At 47.3% G+C, this 19,163-nt stretch overlaps 1 protein-coding gene across 4 annotated transcripts in view; it reads right to left on the bottom strand.

Moving 5' to 3' along the window:
* Positions 1-8,971: 8,971 nt before the first annotated feature.
* Positions 8,972-19,163, bottom strand: part of TGFA (transforming growth factor alpha) — a 106,212-nt gene continuing 96,020 nt past the window's right edge. For 2 of the 4 annotated variants that reach the window (XM_054476293.2, XM_054476294.2), the window contains exons 4-6: positions 18,019-18,168; positions 14,891-15,000; positions 8,972-12,554 (exon numbers count right to left, since the gene is read on the bottom strand). In XM_054476293.2, the coding sequence (XP_054332268.1) occupies positions 12,547-12,554; positions 14,891-15,000; positions 18,019-18,168 (268 nt within the window). In that variant the 3' untranslated portion in view covers positions 8,972-12,546. The remainder of the gene's footprint in view (positions 12,555-14,890; positions 15,001-18,018; positions 18,169-19,163) is intronic. The other 2 variants (XM_054476296.1, XM_054476295.1) reach the window with 1 other exon arrangement.

Below are 19,163 nucleotides of genomic sequence, written 5' to 3'. Positions count from 1 at the left end.
GTACATGTGCGCAATGTGCAAAAAAAAAAAAAAAAAAAATGAATAGACTTACCACTTTCTAAGCAATGGAAGAGGTCTCTGAACACTTTACCTCTATTTGTCCATGCCTCTTCCCTAGTATATATGTTATTGCTGTTGGGTATTTTAGTTCTTGAAATATTTTTATACCACACAAGACATTATTGTTTTTATTGTTTTATATTCATTTATGGTTATTCTTTTTTTTTTTGAGATGGAGTCTCGCTCTATTGTCCGGGCTGGAGTGCAGTGATGTGATCTCGGCTCACTGCAACCTCTGCCTTCCAGGTGCAAGCAATTCTCCTGTTTCAGCCTCCCAAGTAGCTGGGACTACAGGTGCCGGCCACCAGGCCCAGCTAATTTTTATATTTTCAGCAGAGATGGGGTTTCACTATATTAGGCTGGTCTCGAACTCCTGACTTCAGGTGATCCACCTGCCTCAGCCTCCCAAAGTGCTGGGATTACAGGCGTGAGCCATCGCACCCAGCCCATTTACAGTTATTCTTTCTGACACTGTTTCTTCCTTTGTCATCCCATGTGAGATCATGTTCCTGCCTGAAGAGTACCATTTAGTATAACTTGTAGTGTGTAGCTTTTTCTGCTGAATTATTTCCCCTTTTGTTTGGCTGCAAAATATCTTTATTCTGTATTAATTTAGGATATTTTCAGTGGATGTACAATTTAGGTGCAAAAGTCCTTAAGAAAATACCAGTGAGTAGAATCCTACAATATTTCTAAAGAATGATACACTATCTGGTAAATTTATCCATCCAATTTATCCAGGAATTTAGACGTCCATCCATCTGTCCATCCATCCATCCATCCATCCATCCGTCTATCCATCCACCCATCCAATTTGGTTGTCTACTATGTGTCAAGTATTGAGCTTGATGTCAAATATTTAGTGGTGAAGAAGACAGATATAATTCCTACCCTCATGGAGCTTACTATCTAGTGGAGGAGACAGATATTAACCTAGTAAAAAATATACGTATAATATAAATTGTGGTAAGTTCTATGAAGGAAATGAACATAATACTGGATGGAGAATAACTAGAGTGGAAGGGGTATTCAGGGTAGGTGGAGTGGACTTACATGTAGGAGTCTCTTGAGGTGACATTTAACTGAGACCTGAAGGAAAAGGAGCCAGTCATAGAAGGGCTGGGGTGGGGTGTAAGAAAGAATTTTCCAGAAAAGCAAGGTTTAATGTTAATACAATTTAATTTTGATATAATTTAATATTGATATAATATGTTGCCTTATAAATAATAGTGGGGAGCCCATATGATTACCTTAAGAGATACCGCAGAGGCATTTGTTCTAGTCCAGGCTTTTTTGGTTTTAGGAAATAAAAATGTATTCAAGCTGGCTCAGGTGAAAAGAGGATTTTTTTGTTTGTTTGTTTGTTTTTTTGAGATGGAGTCTTGCTCTGTCACCCAGGCTGGAATGCAGTGGCACGGTCTCGGCTCATCGCAACCTCCACCTCCCGGGTTCAGGCAATTCTCGTGTCTCAGCCTCCTGAGTATCCTGGATTACAGGTATGTGCCACCACACCCAGCTAATTTTTATATTTTTAGTAGAGATGGGGTTTCGCTACATTGGCCAGGCTGGTCTTGAACTCCTGACCTCAAGTGATCTGTCTGCCTTGGCCTCCCAAAGTGCTGGGATTACAGGCGTGAGCTACTGAGCTGGGCTGAAAAGAGGATTCTTGTAAAGGCTCAGGGCTCAATAGAGCAGAGGTGGCTGTGAGCCAGGTACCACAAGAACAAGAACGAAAAAGTGCTTGAGAATGGGTGTGACTTTCTCTCTTCCTATTACACGTGCTGTTTCTTTTTCTCTGTGAATCTGCCTCATTGTTTCCTTTTGCAAAATGGCTTCCTCAGCTTAGCCACCTGCTTGCTCATGGCCCACCATCGATGGCCCCATTCCCTCAGCCCCATTTTTTCTGTCACAGACTTTCTTCTTCAAAGGAATTCATGGACTAACCAGAGACCTATGACTTGTGTGACCAATGCATTGATCCCTCAGGGTCCTCAGGGCCTGCCACAGTCCAGTAACTGGGTCTGGAACAAAGGGACAGGGTATCTGGGAAGAAGGGAGGGTCTCTGGCCGACATCTTAGAAGGGGTTAGAGGCACACAGAATCCACATTTGGCCGAATGCCCAATGGCCATTGCTTGAATCAGTATTCTACGAAATCAGAATATCTGCATCTTCAAAAGAACTTTTGGTTATGAGAAAAGAATCTGAATTTCACGAAAAAACTGATTATTACAATTTTATTGTTAAAAATTAATAATTGTAGCAGATGCTATTTTCACCACATCATATGCCCTCAGACCACCTAATTTCAGTTGCAGCTTTGGAAGAGCTTCCTGTGCTCAGTATCAGTGTCACATATCAGGCCCCTAAGATCTGTGCTCTGTGTGTGTGTGTGTGTGTGTGTGTGTGTGTGTGTGTGTGTGTGGTGGGGGTGGAGGATTAATGACCCTATGGCAACTCTCACCATTGGGTGATGGAAGTCAGTAGTTAATGCCTTCTGCTCTTCAGAGGCTCAATTCGGAGGTGGCATTCTACCTATTTCCTCAGTGGGTGCGCAGTAGGATTGAGCCCCAATTTTACATATTGGTAGTCAGCTCACTGCTAATTTCCCATTGCTGACTTTTCCTCATTCTCTGCCTCACTCTTCTTAGTCTCTCACTCCTGCTTCCTGAGATTGCCTCTAAAATAAAAGATCTGCCCCAAATTATTATCTGAGGCCCTGCCTTTGGGGGAGGCCAGATTTAAAAATTTTGTATTATAGAGGAGGGACAGAATTTTGTAGCAAACTCAGTTGCTGGGTCGCTCTTAGACTCATTGCTCTGCCTATTCCTAACACTAAATAGATGTTCTGTTTTGGCTGATAGAGATTATATTCACATCATTGCCTGTTTGGATCAGAGGCCTCTCAAGGGAGCAGATTAGACTTCAAAGAAACCAACCACAAGAAGGAAATCTCGTAGAGGAAAGCTTTCTGAGAAACCTCCTCCCATCTTTCTCCTCTCCTTTGTCTTTGTGTACAACTTCCTCCTCTCCAGTCTGAGCTCAGGGCTCAGGCCAGGCTGCTTCCTGTTGGAAGGTTGCTGGGGTGTAGACTGTCAGTCAGCAAATGAAAAGAGCTATGAAATCATGACCATTCTCTGAAGAGTTCACTCTTCTGTGTGAGACTAACACAGAGGGTAGAATGGATGTGATTAAAAATTTTTGTCAAATCCACCTAGGCTGTGACAGAATTCTTGGTAAGTCATGGGTCAGAACATACAATGTATTTTTGCCTGGAAGCAAAGCTCCTCATGGTAGATAGGGAACCAGGGAGGGTCGCAAAGACCTATTTGACCTTCGAGGGGTCTGATAATAGCACCCAACACAACATACCAATAATGCAGCCCCACAAGACCCAGGGATCCCATATGACATTGTTCTCTTACCTCCAGAGACATACGGTGGTCCACCCAAAGCCTCATATCTCTAACGATTTTTTTCCACAGAATGTTACCATGTTACCTGCCATGCCTCAGGCATTGCGCTAAATGCCCGGGCTACAAAGATGCACAGAGATTCCTTACCTTGAAGAGTTCAAGACCTGGGGCACAGAATGGCCAGAGACACAAGACAGCTCATGGAGGAGGAACGAAAAGTCCAGCACCGTGAGATGAGTATTCAAACACAAGTTATGCAGGGGGCCTTGGGGTGGGGGCATTATCTTTTCATGCTCCAGGAAGTCTTCAGAAGAAAGTGAGGTGTGTGTGAGCCTGTTCTTGAAGGAACAGAAGTTTGCTCAGGCAAAGATGTAGAAAAAGTCTTTCCCAGCAAAGGGAACTACGAAGGTAGAGAGGCGTGAGGGGCCTGGCAGAGCCAGAGACAAGCAGACAGCTTCAGAGTGGCGGCTGCTAATGAATAGTGGCCTGGTGACAGATTGTGCTGGGGCCACAGGGTCGTTTCTTAACTGGAACCACACTTAGGAATGGAGATATTTTATGAAAAGGGCCAGATTTTCTGTGTCTCTTGAAAAAAAAAAAATAGCAAAACTGACTTCCCTGTTGGAGATCCACTTTAGACTGGGACCGAGAAGTGAACTCCCCCTTCAGCAGTGGTCAGTGCCTGCCAGTACATCACTATGTCCACCACAACCCTGGATTCAGACTCGCTCATCATCATTCATGCTTTCGTCAAGCAGCTGCACTAATTCAGATGACCCACTTCACTCCAGGAGGTGTTTGACTTTTCAGCCTCTGGGTAAGCATCATTGGATATTAAAAAGAGAGGAAGGGTAAGATTGGCAGAGTTCAACTGGCAACTGTGGGAAGGCATTACCACCCCAGTACTGAAGGGGCAACTGGAGGATGTGGTGTCCTGAAGCCCAGTGGGAGTGGGGCTGGGGAATAGGGGCCCAGGAAGCCTAGCCTTAGGGACACAGTTGCTGCCAGATATGCAGCATTGGAGCAGGGAGGGAGCGAGGATGACAAACCCCCATGTCTCTCCTCCTACACCCACTCCGATCTCCTGCTAGTGCCTCCCACTGGCTGAACTGGAAGCCAGAGGACAAGAGAGCCCTAAGGAGGTGGCCCACAGGGGTCAGCTTCTGGGCACAGGGCAGACATGGGGAGAATGGATCTGGGAGTGGCAAATGACTGGCACAAATAGGCACCTAAGAAGTGGAAAGCACCAGAGAGAGCCCTCTCCTGATGAGAGTTGCTGGGGATGTGGTCCCTGTGTGGGGGCCATCCTTAGGATGGCTCTGATGTTAGGAGATGGGAGGTGAGGGGACTGAGCAGGGCCTGAGATCCCCCACCATCACTGGGAAGCCCTGGGAGGACAGAGGATAAAATCTGAGCTCACAAAGATTATTCCAGAAGAGTGCAGTGGGAGGTGGAGGCTTGGAGCTAAATAGGGGTAACCCATGGACTCATAGGTAGGAGATGGTGGTCAGATGCCCCAGGTATTCTGGCTCACGCTCTAGTTCACCAGGAACCCTCTGGGCCCTGGTTGTTACCCACCTCTGTGTGATCACTTTGGAGTTAGGAGGCACACTTGCCTGGAGGACAGCCAGAGCCAGCAGGCAGCTCTGACAATGAAACAGAAGCTTCTACTGAAACAAAACTAACCTGTCTCCTGACCTTGCCCCTTGAGGTCAGACCAAACCTCCTTATGTCTGAAGAGAGTTGTCTTCACTCCTCTGGGTCATTAACCACTTGGAAAGGTGATGTCCTGAGATCATCACCCCCTGGTTTGGTCCCATTTGCTACTGACTCTATGAAAATATTTCTCATGAGCACCTCCCACCGCCCAGCTTCTTTTACCTTGAAGGTCAGTGGGGGACATGGCGAGGGGGGCCTCCCTCGAGCAGGACAATATATTGATAGCATTTAGGATCACATCAGATTTTTTTATTCCAAGAATCAGGCTGTGCTTATGAGATTCAGCTCACAACCCTGGGCTAAATCGGTGGGAATTAAACAGACAGGCACAGGAGGCTCAGAAGGAAACAGTAACATCCCAGGGTGACACAGCCAGCAAGAAGCAGGCTGTAGTGAAACCCTGGGCCTTTGCCTCCAAGCCTCCTCCCACCACAGGGGCTCTGGACCTCTGCACTCTGGTTAGGGGGCTCCTTTCACAAGGGCTGGTGGGAGAGTTATGCTGCAGTGGAGGGGCCTGGCTGTTTGCTCTGATCTGGTAGGACATGGTTTCAGTGATGCTGGCTCCTCACAGCCCAGTTCTCCTGGGATGTCACATGTCCAGAATCCCTTCCTGCAATGCGCAGGACCAACAGCTGAAGCCCCAGCCCCAGGTTGGTGGAGATGTCCTCTTGCCCAGCTCGCAACTTCACCTACTTCCTGCAGGGCTTCCCCTGCAGGTCTTGGGATGGAGGTCCTTAAGGACTCTGGGTCCCAGGCACCTGTGCAGATGCACAAGCCTGAGGCTTCCATTGGAGCAAATGGTCCTGGAAAGTGGTCTCCCCTACCCACTTTCTCTCTTTCCCTTTCAGCATAAATGCCCAACTTTCTTTTATTCCCAAGTGTAAAATTTGGCTCCTAAAAAGCCACTGCCTTGGGAGGCCAAGGTGAGTGGATCACTTGAGGTCGGGAGTTAGAGACCAGCCTGGCCAACTTGATGAAACCCTGTCTCTACTAAAAATATAAAAGTTAGCCAGGCGTGGTGGCTGGCGCCTGTAATCCCAGCTACTTGGGAGGCTGAGGCAGGAGATTTGTCTGAACCTGGGAAGCAGAGGTTGCAGTGAGCTGAGATCATGCTACTGTGCTGTAGCCTGGGTGACAGAGTGAGACCCTGACTCAAAAAAAAAAAAAAAAAGCCACTGCCCACTTGTGCGTGACCTACGACCTCAAGCACCAGCCACAAGGCACTCCTTACAGGAGTACCCACAGGAGATTTCTCACTTCTCTGCCTTAGGCGATCCCACTTGAGAGGAGGCCCAAGCTTCTGTCTCCCCAGAGGTGAACATCTGCTGGATATTAAGGAATCTCCTTGAGGATGGGCCAGGGTGGGGTGCGCTGGGTGAGCACCAGGTACTCTTAGCTCCAGGCATCACACTTCTCCCATGCCACCTGCTCCCTGGGGCCTGGTGTATTCGAGAATCACCTGGAGAGATTTTTAAAGTGATGTCTAAGGTCCATCCCCATATATTCAAATTCCTTATTGATCTTGGGTGACAGACACCACGCTATGAAACAGGCATCGCTAGACACAGCTTCTGTGACTGCAAGCAATTCACTCCTGACTTCTGGAGGTGAAAGGCTGTGGTGGAAACCTCAGAGCCTGCTGGAAGTAGCAAGTCCTGCAGAAAGCAGTTGCGGAAGAGAGGTTTCAGGAGTCAGGGGAAAAAAGTGCTGGTAGTGAAGCTCTGAGCTAGAGAGGAAGCAAGGCAAGGGTTATACTCAAATGTCCCCAAACAGAGCCAGGCATAAGTCAGGGTAACCAGGAAAGATAGGGGTCTGAAGTTTGGGCCAACATGATCCAAAAAGGCTAGACCCAAAGCATCCAGAACATGGCTTTCAGGTTGTCAACTGCAAGTCATCTGGATGAGGAAAGGTCTGGCTTGATTCAAAGTTGATTGGTGCTTTTTCCTGGGATGGGTCCTCCCCACCCCAGACAGTTCAGTGCACCTGACCAGGACAAGGGGCAATCACTGGACCTTGGTTCTGGCAGGCAGGCAGGCTTGGCAGGTAGATGGCTTAGAAATTGGGAAGGAAGAGAAAAAATAGGGACTAGTGAAAAATCCCACTGGTTAGGAAGAAGGCCTGGAGATGTCTCTAAAGACTGAATAGGGTCATGAGGAGGAAGACCAGGTTTGGGTAGCAAGTCTCCCCACTCTCTCTTAAGAGGTAGGGAGAGACTTTATTGAGGGCCAGAATCTTTCTGTAAGTTTGGCTGATCCTAAGCCCTCTGGGTTCTGGACAGCAAGCTCCACATGCTCGTCCCTCCCTACAAAGAGTAGAACCTTCTTTGGGGCCCAGGATTTTATACTGTGCAGCAACGATTTCACCCTCCACTTCTCTGTGAGTGCTTCCTATGTTGCATAGGTGAATCCTACCCATGGGTTAGAAGTGCAGAGGCCTGGCTGGGCGTGGTGGCTCATGCCTGTAATCCTAGCACTTTGGGAGGCCGAAGCGGGTGGATCACAAGGTCAAGAGATTGAGACTCTCCTGGGCAACATGGTGAAACCCCGTCTCTACTAAAAATACAAAAATTAGCTGGGCGTGGTGGCGCGCACCTGTAGTTCCAGCTACTCTGGAGGCTGAGGCAGGAGAATTGCTTGAACCGAGGAGGCAGAGGTTGCGGTGAGCCGAGATCACACCACTGCACTCCAGCCTGGGTGACAGAGATGCCACCTCAAAAAAAAAAAAAAAACAAAAAAAAAACAACAGAACTGCAGAGGCCTTACTATGGGCTTGTAAGATCCGGTTGACAGTTTTAGAACAATTCCTTATAATTAGCGACTGGGTGGTAGGGAACAGGGGTGGGTGAGCCCGGGGGTATGGTGGGAGATGGACAGATCTATTTTTTTCCTTCAACTAGGCTGAGCAGAGAAGATCCAGATAAATGCAGCCCTTCATTCAAGGCTACACTTTCTGATGGCTATTACATTTGAACTCCAAGAGGTAAACTCTGTTTCACTTCTTCTGCAAAGCCTTTTCAAAGCTTTTCCATAAAACTGTAGCTCAACACTAAGTTGTCCCTTCACTGAATCCTATAGCACAGTAGTTCTTAAATTTGAGCATCAGCCAAGCGCAGTGGCCCACACCTATAATCCCAGAACTCTGAGGCCAAGGTGGAGGATTGCTTGAGCCCAGGAGTTTGAAACCAGTGTGGAAAACACAGGGAGACCCCACCTCTCTACAAAATTAAAAAATATATAAAAATTTTGAGCATGTATTAGAATCACCCAGAGGGCAGAGAGAGTATGGAGCACCCCCACAGTATAGTTATAGCAGGTCTGGGCTGGAGCCCAAAGATTTGCATTCCTAACAAGTTCACAGGTTATACCAATGCTGCAGGTCTGGAACCATGCTTTGAGAACCACAGCTGTTAACATATATGCTCTACCTTATAATTTCATGGCTTATTTGTATTGTCTAGAAATAGTCCTGAATTATTCTCAGCATATCAGTCTGTCTTCTCAACCAGATTTCAATTCCTGCAGTGGCAGAGATTGTATATATTTTCCACCACATCAATTAGCATTATTGGACACATAGTCTACTAAGTACTTATATACTGGGAAGAGCTTCAGAGAACTTGAATTCTTCAAGGAGACAGGGATCAACTATGGTTAATTATAGGACTTCCACATTTTGCAAAAATCATCTAATTTTTCCTCATCATTCATATTTGCAGAGAAAAGTCTTCATTTCCTTGAGCAATATCCTAATCTCATTAAAGAAACACTCCAGTCTTGATTTAGGAAAAAAAGATTCATTCCTTCATCCTTCCAAATAAGGTACAGTACAACTCAATAACAATGCACATTACTGAAAAACACAATTGCGTCTTATATTGCTCACTACTCTTTAAGTATAATTCAGATATTAAGGAAAAGAACTGCTAATCACATGAACACATTACAGAAATCAAAAATTAACTTATCACACAAAATAAATTAAAACATTAAATATTAACCTTTTCAGTGCAACATATACAGACGTCAGAGTAAGGAGTTCTAAAAAAAAGCATCAGGTTTATTATAACAAAGATAATGAAAAGTTGACCATTTTAGTAAATTATTAAGACTAAGAAGAGGAGTTGCTTTTTCAGTACTCTCTCTCTCTCTGTGTGAACCACTAGATCTTTCAGAAAGTCTGGTAAATCAATGGCTAGACAGAACAGGTCTTATGTTAGAACATTTAAAAATATACATGTTTGTCTTACTTCTGCAATGTGCTCTTGGTTTTGGGCATTTGAGTCATTCCTCCCTCTGTGACTGGGCAGGTTGGAAGAGATCAAAGCCCAGAACCAACTAGAGGGCAGGGGTCTCCTGAGCAGTGTTAGAGCCTCATTAGTCCATCCTGGCCAAATTGACTGAAAAAGCAACTGGTGACCCACGTGCCCTCGAAAACTTGGCTTGAAGATAACAGGCAGTTTTCTGTACCTGCAAAACACAATCCCTTGAGAAGCTCCAGAAGCACAAATTCTCCTCCCTTACCAGTGTAGGTGGGTGAGTGGCAATCCCATCTGTTTCTCCTTTCTCAGGAAAAAGAACTCTAGGGCCATTCTGCCCATCTCTCCTGCGGGGACAAAATGGCCAGTGCATCCCTGGCTTGGCTCCATGTGTGTCCAGCTGGGGCCCTGTCTTCCAGATCAGGGTTGGCTGCTGTCTATCTTTCCATGTAGAAGAAAACATTTCCTGCCAGGATGCTTAAAAAAAGTCACAGCCTGCAGAGCAGTGGGAAAATCCAGGCTCCATAAGAGTATTGGAGGCCTTTTAAAAAATGTTATTTTTTTAAATGGGGGCTTTTCATTGTCTCCTGAGCCATTGGAAACAGCGATGCTCCCCACTGCCAGGTGTGTGGCAGCTTACCAGGTCAGGATGTTAAATGATTCTCTAATTGTAGTGAACAATTCATTTTCTAAAGGGCAAGGAAACACAGGGAGCTTGCAGAGATGGATTAGAAGATGCATTTTTAACCTGAAATGGAGTATTTTTACAGCTAACCAAAGACTACCATTGCCATTTAATGGCAGAGGGATCCAATGCTTATCAGTCATTTGATTTCTAGAAGAAAAATCCCCAAATAAGCCAGGCTGTCCTATCCTGAGGCATGGACAATGGTCCAACCAGGCTTGCATTGATGCAGCCTCTTTTTCAGACCTGCTGGTTTCCAAAGGACTGACTTGGAAGGCACTTCTAGGGAGGCGTATATTTGAGGCCTCTCACTGCGTGTGTGTTACAGGCATAAGGATGAGGGTACTGGCAGGTGTGACTTGCTGGACCTAGGAACCAGAGCATTCACAGACACTAAATCTCAAGTCTTCGCAGGGAACCTCTGCTTCCACCATCTGTCCAGCCTCATTCCCACGCCTCTGCAAAGTCTCTTGGATGCTAACTACGATTAATGATAGAGGTCTAAAAACCAGTGTCCATTGATTGGTCTCTAAGCAGGATGCTACAGTCAAGCCTCAACCCACATATCTGGCCCAAGGGTGTACACTTGAACTTATTTTAGTAATTTAAAAACCTGGAGCTGTGTCAACTATGTTGCTAGGGGATCAGCTCTGAACAGATCCAGGTGCTTCAGGTGTGGCATTGTTAAATAAGAGTGCCAAAAGTGAAGACACGGGTCATAGAATTGTCTGAATTATAAAAAAAAAAAAAGAGAAAATTCATAGAAATCATTCTTCCAGACCAAGGAAGAAGAATTAGGGGAAGACAAAATTCTCTGAAAATTTCAAGCCAATTTAACATATTTTAAATGTATCTTTCACGATGTAATAAGCTAGGTGCACTTAAGAGTTAATACATAGAAATCTTTCACTTTTCAAATATTAGTAGCGTTTCCTCACACAAGGAGTTTATATATTATTTCTTCGTTACTCTGTTTCCAAATTTTAATGAAAATTCCTAGGGATGAGATATCCACTATGTATTTGAAGGGACCCACTGCTTCTCACAGGCAGGCCCCACGGGTCAGATGGACCCAGATGCTCAGGGGAACAATTGCTCCTTCTCTTGAGGGGAAAGGAAGACCCACATAGTGGAAGTGACTTGTTAGAGTTTTTGTTAATAAAGCCGGCATCCTGAATGGAAATGAAGAAAAAAAAATTACTGGAATAGTTTCCCTAGTGCTCGAAAATAAATAGCAAAGTTAAACTTCTCCTTTTAAAAATAAAGCAACAAACCAACCAAGCAACAAAATGGAAAATAAATGACTGGTCCCCCTTTCATGGATTTGGCCTGAAATGCCTATGGCTCGTGGCTAATGTTCTATTTCTAAACATACTCACGGAGGGCTCATGAGGAAGTGAGCCCATTTAATCACTGGGCAGTACAGTATGTATTGGGTTTATCCTGTGTAGACACACACACTCTTCCTCTCTCCCCAACAGAGGGGACAGATCCCTGCTGATGGATTTGCTAAGCTTTCTCCCAGAATGTATTGAGGCATTTACCGGCTTTGTGGCTTCAATGGCACCACTTCTGAAACCCTACCTTTGTTCCTACCAGTAACCCAGCCTCTAGTTCCATCTCTGCACCCCGGAAGACTTTTCCCAAGCCTTAGCTGTCTTGAGGAGGCCAGACATTTCTAATCAGTATAGCTTTTCAGTCAGCAACACATACATCATTAATGTAGAAGTCTGAAGGGGTTTTATACTTTTTACATTGACTTAAGAGATTAAAAATAAAACCATTATCCATCTAATAAATAAGACATTATCTCCAAGAGTGGCGATAGCTTGGGACAGTCTTCAATGTCATGTATCCATGGAAGATGTTGGGCTGGTTGAGGGTCTTGTGGTTAGAGGATACAGCTTCTCTTAAAGCTGGGGTCTTCATGTGTCTTAAACAGTTTCCCCTCCTTCACTTTCTTCCCCAGTAGGCAAATGACTGACAGAAAACAATAACTATAGAAATCTCCTGTGTTGGGCAGAATTCTGTTGTGGGGAGGTGGCCCATTAAAAGGAAATATATAGCCCGGAATCCATGGCTGGCAGAAGACAACTGCACACATCTGGACTCAGACATCAACCGATGAACACACCTCATCTAGGTGAACAGGAGTCCGTCTCTTTGCAGTTCTTTTTCAACCAGTCTTGAAATCATGGTCCACTGATTTCTTCTCTAGGTCACACTGAATAACCCCGAGCAGACAGAGTTCTTGACAGAGTTTTGAAGGCCCACAAAAGCCTGCACAGGTGATTACAGGCCAAGTAGGAAGGTCTGCGGCACATCCAGGCATCTCTGGCAGTGCTGTCCTGAAGAAGCCTTTCTTTATTGATCTGCCACAGTCCACCTGGCCAAACTCCTCCTCTGGGCTCTTCAGACCACTGGCAGGAAGGAAAAACAGGTTAAGCACTGTGGGCCACACCCTGGCCACGTTGGGAAAATAAGCTTAGGAAAGAGACTTGGAGATGGCAGAGCCAATGTCACCAAGTTCTCTCAGGCAGTTAGGCCCGAGTCCAAATTCTGCTGGTTCAGTCTCGGGGACCGCAACCTCTGACATTGTGCTTTCAGTGCCAAAGGAAGCTAGAGAGACTGATTGAAAGTGAGTGAGTGAGTGAGTGAGTGATAGCAGAAGGAAGGCAGATGGAGGGGAGCGGGGGGATGCCCCCTGTTGTGAGGGTCTCATTTTAATCTGGCCTTCAGTCAGCTCCTGTAAGAGCTGGGTTGGTGGGCAGCCCTGGTCCAGGGCTCTGGTGGCAGAAAGGCTTCCCCTGAGGCCATACAAGAATGGACCCATTTATTTTTCAACAGCTGGGCCCTGAGGGTATCCTCTGTGTCTGTCGTGGTGAGGCAGCATGGACCGTCCTCAGTTCCCGAGTTCAGCTTAGCCTGGACATCTCTCTAGATCCTTGCCATGGTTCCTCTGGAGGTGCTCACAGGTGAGTACCCCTGGTTCACCCATCCTTTAGGCCCAGCAGGCCTGGCAGGTGCTATATGAGGTTGTGATATGCACCATCTGAGGGAGAGGGACTTCAGCCCAGGTGGCCATCTCTAAAGGCCAGACCCATCCCCAGGCTTAGAGCTAACTTCTTAAATGTAGGTAGAGAAGAAGTGACATTAACAAGAAACTTACTCCACCCCAAATGACTCTGTTAGGTTCAGACAAATGCTACAGAATCTATTACAAATTTTCTTAAAAGATTAAAAACATTTTTCTATTGGTGCTAAAAGAAAAAATAAAAATATTTACCTTCATTAGCTCAATAGATTAGCCCAAGGTAGCTGAAAGGAGATGTTGAGAGGGGGCTTTAGAGGCCCTGGTTCTCATCCTCACTCCCCCACTGATTCCCAGTGGGACCCAAGCAGGCTGTCAGCAGACTCAGTTTACCCACATCACTCATGAACCATCCTCTTCCTAAGACCACTGTAAGGCTGAATGGATTTGCATCCTCAAGAGCTGTGGCTCCTAAATCTCAAGTGCTGCTCCCGCACTCTCTGTGTGCTCCCTTACTGTGCACGATGACTATGGTTATTGAAATAAAGAACAAACACGTGTTCTTGGGCCTTCAGCTCCCTCCAGATGACCATGAGCTCTAATGAATGCACATGTGTCCAGCCTCCCAGCAGCCTTCCTCCCTACCCTCTCCATGGACCCTGGAACTTCTGAGCGCCAACTGTTTACTAGGGAAGGACGCCTCTGGGTGGATTCGCTTTAATGACTGTCTCTTGACCCACTATGTCCTCAAGAAGAACTTTACAACGGGCTCTCTTGGTCAAAATTGAATCCCTGAAAAGCTGGCCGGTGTGAGACTTTTCCGGCCCTGTTTGGATGAAGGACTCTTCACCTCCACGAGCCCAGAGCCACTGATGCTCCGTGGAGGCTCCTGAGGTGCAAGCTGGGCCCCACATCCTGATGTCTTCATGGATGTTGGCGAAACTATCCAGGAAACAAGGTAAACTTAGTGAAGATCATAGGATCTAAGGGTTTTAAGGTCCTTAGAGACCTTTCATAGGCCAAATTCCTCCTTTTACAGATGAAAAAGGGGAAGTGACTTTCTCAAGGGAAAGAGAATGAACATCTCTTGAGTGCCTACAATTTGGGTGATACACTATACTAGGTATTTTATATCAGTATTCCTCCAATTTGCACATCTTTTTAAGAATAAGAAAACCAAGGCTAAGACGGGCACAGTGGCTCATGCCTGTAATTCCAGCCCTTTGGGAGGCCGAGGCAGGCAGATCACCTGAAGTCAGGATTTCGAGACCAGCCTGGCCAATACTGCGAAACCCCATCTCTACTAAAAATACAAAAATTTTCTGGGCGTGTTGGTGGGCAGCCTGTAATCCCAGCTACTCGAGAGGCTGAGGCAGGAGAATCACTTGAAACTGGGAGGTGGAGGTTGCAGTGAGCCAAGGTCGCGCCATTGCACTCCAGCTTGGGTGACAGAGTAAGACTCCATCTCAAAAAACAAAAAAACTCTGAGGCTCTGAGAGGTGAGTAACTTGTCAAAAGTCCCACAGCCACCAGCCAGGATATAAGGGGTCCCTACTAAGTAAAAGGCACCTATGAATAAACTAAACCTGACTTGGTAGAATGAAACAGTCTCTTCCTTTTCTCCCCTCTTCCTGCTTCATACTCCAGGAACTTCTGCCCTGACTTGGAGAAAGTGGTCGTTTTCTCCACCCAATAGTGTCTCCCACCAGAGAAGAGGTTCCTTACCTGTTTCTGAGTGGCAGCAAGCGGTTCTTCCCTTCAGGAGGGTGCTGGGCTTCTCGTGCCGGCAGATGAGGGCCCGGCACCACTCACAGTGTTTTCGGACCTGGCAGCAGCTGCAAAGACACAGAGGACCCATTCTGGGCAGGAGCCTGGCAAGAGGGCCAGGTTGGTACAGCATCTGCCCTAGGGGCCTGCTGGGCAGCTCCAGCTCTAAACCAGTTCCAAACCAGCTCCCCATGGGGGCTTCTAGAGGGACAGGCACCATAGGGGGCTGAGGGCATTGTAGGGCAGTGGCTTTTTGGGGCAGATGCTGGCCAACAACAAAAGCATCTGTTGGCTGCCCTAAAGTATTTGCTCCGTTTCTGCAAGCCGACCTGGCTTCAGCTTCCCCAGCTGTCAGAGAGAACTGGTCCTTCACCCGGCTTTCTTGATAAAAAGCCAGGTGGGTAATTCCACAAGTGTAATGGCCTCAGAATTGGGACAAAGGACTGGGATAAAGTGGCCACCTCCAGCTGGCAGGGCTGTGAGGGTTTAGGAAGAGGTTATTCATCTGGTATTGCCAGTAGCAGAACAGGGAACTTGGATGGCTGAATTGACCCATGGAAAAAAATGGAAGAATGAGTTATGGATCTCAATGGCTTTGATTCCTGCTTTCAGGACTAAAATTCTCTAGTTTTGGAACATCTACCCTCTCTGTAAACCTGTGTGACCCGGAGTCCTGAGGCATCAGGATTATAAAGGCTCCTGCCTCCCTCTGTGGGCAGGAATGGACAGTTTTCAGACTTTGCATGAAAGAAAAAAGCCCCAAAAGAACAGAAAAGAAAGCACTGAGTGAGAGATGAGTTCCCCACATACGCTGCCAGCCATTTCCCTTGGGCTATCATGGAGAACTTTGTTTCCACTCATTCTAACCTTAATGCATATATAATTTATGTATCCCTGGGCTAGGGCTGGAGTTAGGAGAAATTTCCTAAGGTGAGCCAGGTGGCAGAGATGAAGAAATAAGCCTGTTGCTGGGCTTCTCTCTTGGTATCCGGTGGACATTTCACGATTCCCATCCCAGCCTCTGTCTTGGCACTGTCCTGCAGTGAGAAGCTGGAAAGGTTACTGGAGCCCCTGAATCTTTGGACAGCAGGGCTAAGGAGGAGGCTCTGAGACCTTCCTGCCCAACCTGCTTATGTCACAGGTGAAAACCGGGAGCCCAGAGCAGTGTGCCTGGGCATGAGGCCCTCCTGAGTTTCAGAGTCTGGGCTGGAAACAGCACATCCCATGCCAGGGGGCTCTAAAGGCCTTGGTTCCAGAGCCATCAATGACTACTTTCTCACAGTCAGCCAGCCAGGTGGACTTGTCCTTGTCACTTCCCAGATAGGAGCATCCCCGGGCAATGGGATCAAGGCCTCTAGATCCCTCCAGCATGGGACAAGCTGGTCCCAACTTGGACCCTGCAACTCAGGAGGGCCCTAAGCCCAGGAAGCCAGCAGCCTGGCAGGAGTGAGAGCTTAGTCTCTGGCTCTTGGATTCTGAACTTGGTCTCTGGCAGGGAGACCAAGGCTGGGAAGGGACACAGGAGTTGGGACTGGCCGCCTCCCTGGAAATGAGAGATGCTGTCTAGGCATCTAGATCATTCCTGTTTCCAGACAATCTGCCAAAATTAGCTCTTAGGTCCCTCTGGGGAGGCCCACATGGGCCCCCAGTCTTGTTCCTAAGTCCCTGTGACCCTCCTGGCCACAGAAACAGGACAATGGAAGGATGGGACAGCACACACAGCTACTGGCCATGAGAAGCAAGGCTGGCAGCCCACTAGCTTGCTCCTGCTCCTCAAGGAGGGTCTTTCTGAGTGGCAGAGCCTGGGCTGTGGCCCAGTCTGAACCAGAGCTACTTGTCTTCTCCCAGCAAACGTGTTTTTCCAAGGCCCTTGGAAGCAGAATGGATACTGCTTGGTGGGGAGGGAAAGGCCAGCCCAGCTCAGACATCAAACCTCACCACTCAGTGCTGCCTTGGTCCAGGAGAAGGATGTGAGCAGGTTGTGGCTACTGTCAACAAGCTGGGGCTCTAACGGGTACCTCATTGTTACCAGAACCAGGGCCATGTGTTTCAGATGTCTCAATAGCCACAAACCAAAGGGACAGTTTGTTTATCTGTCCAAATCTTAGGCAACCTTGGAGGGTGTAAGTCTGGCTTCTTGCATCGACATGTAGCTACTGACCACAGCCTTGCCAGAGGGGCCCATCCACTGACCGTCTCCACCATGAGTTAACCTACACTGAATTGAGTGGCAGCCTTTAACTGTTCTGTGACTTCTTTGTGCATATCCAATTAGGTATATTAGGTTGGTGCAAAAGTAATTGTGGTTTTGGCCTTAAAAAGTAATGGTGAAAACTGCAATTACTTTTGCACCAATCTAATAAATCCCCTAAGACTCAGACTTTAGATATTTCCAGGGAATAAATCTGGCATAGTTCCAAATGCTAGGAATATTGCACTGTATTCCCAGGGTCTCTGACCCTGCACAGCAGTACAGTCAGGAGATATGGGCAAGCAAATGGGGCCAAGACACACCTGAAAAGGTCTGTGCTGGTCTAGGCCCCAGGGAGGCTTCCTGGAATATACAACACAGCAACTGAGTTTTGGAGGATGAGGAGGGACAGAGAAGTGGACAAAGAGGAAGGGCCGTGCAGAGTGATGGTCGTCAGCCTGTAACAGCAACAATGGCCATCGACATGGTTTAGTATTTGCAAAGTGACTTCTGCAGAGAGGAAGTACTTCTGCTGCAGATGGAAGGAGGCTAGGAGCTGTCTCTAGTCCTCTCTGGAGCACCTGCCCACTTCATCACTATTCTGAAGACTCCAACACAACCGTGGAAAGAATGAGCATGCCTTTGGTTCTGCACTGGCCTCCACAGTGCACAAACCCCTCAGCTGGGGATCCGCCCAGGATGCGCGAGGCCTTCATGCAGCTTGGCTGCCACGCCATGCCAACAGTCATCAAAGTAGCATTTAGCTTTCCTGACAGCACTCAGACATCGCAGAAATAAGCTGTGCTGAGGTGGCCCTGTTATCTGGATATACTGCAGATGTCCCTGGTAGGGGAGGCGGGCAGGGAACCTGGCCTTAGGGGCAGCAAGTACTCACTGTATCAGCACACATGTGATGATAAGGACAGCCAGGGCCACGATGGAGACCACCACCAAGGCGGTGATGGCCTGCTTCTTCTGGCTGGCGGCCACCACGGCCAAGAGGTCCGCATGCTCACAGCGTGCACCAACGTACCCAGAATGGCAGCTGGGGAGGAAAGGAACGTCAGTGCACTCTCCTGACAAAAGGTCTTGTTACCCTAGCTCTCCAGGGAGGGCTTTCCTGGAGGGACCCAGAGCCTGCAGGTAAAGCCCAAAGGGGCCCTGCCAGCTTTTGCAATTGGAGGGAAAGGTGTCAGCAAAATGCCTATTTCCCTGCCGCAGGCACCACTGCTTATGTGGAGGAGGAAGGGGAATCTAATCATCCTTATCATCTGCGGATGCAAGCTATGGCTGAAGCAATCCGTGACTATTGTGACTGGGCCAAATCCTGGAGGAATAAAGGCAGCAAATGTGTTCATGACACAAGCTTCATTTTGCAGTTCATAAAAAATCCAGGTTAGTTTTAAACCAAATGTGTATTTTCACAATTTCTGGTGATGAGAAAGAAAACACCTGAAACCAGTGGAGACATAGGCTTGTGGTTTGCCTTTTTGTCGTCTTCGAGTTTAATTAGTTCTTCAAGTATTTACCAGGTTACTCAGCACCACTACCTGGTCATTGTAGGACTGGAGAAGTCACTACTCTCCCGTGAACCCTGGTGTCCTCCTGTCCATCAATACCTGGCCTACCTCCACCCAGGCTTAGTAAAGGCACAAGCAAGGTCGTGTTTGAATGTGCGTGTAGCCCGTACAGTGTGGTGCTAATACCACGTGATGTAATTCCTGGTATTGCTACCATTCAGAGTCAGTCCTGGGCATCAAGATTTTTAAGGCTCCCAGCTGATTCCAGTGTGCAGGGGAAGGCGATTCATTCAGAGGTTCTTTGGTATTAATCTTTCAATCACAGCCCCCTGCTATGCACAAGTGGGTCTCAAAGGTGCTTCAGGATGTGCCCTGGCCACAAGGATGGGATGGTCATTTTCTTTTACAGGCATCCCCTCACCCTGAGCCGCTAATCCCCCAAACATGTGATTCTTCTTAATAAAAGATACTTAGCTTAGACACTGGTCCCTTTGTTACTTCGTTACTCCCTTTGTATAGA

The sequence above is a fragment of the Pongo pygmaeus genome, chromosome 12, assembly GCF_028885625.2.
Source record: "Pongo pygmaeus isolate AG05252 chromosome 12, NHGRI_mPonPyg2-v2.0_pri, whole genome shotgun sequence".
Taxonomy (NCBI): Eukaryota; Metazoa; Chordata; class Mammalia; order Primates; family Hominidae; genus Pongo; species Pongo pygmaeus.
The sequence above is the reverse complement of the archived record's forward strand: the minus strand, read 5'-3'. Positions and strand labels throughout refer to the sequence as shown.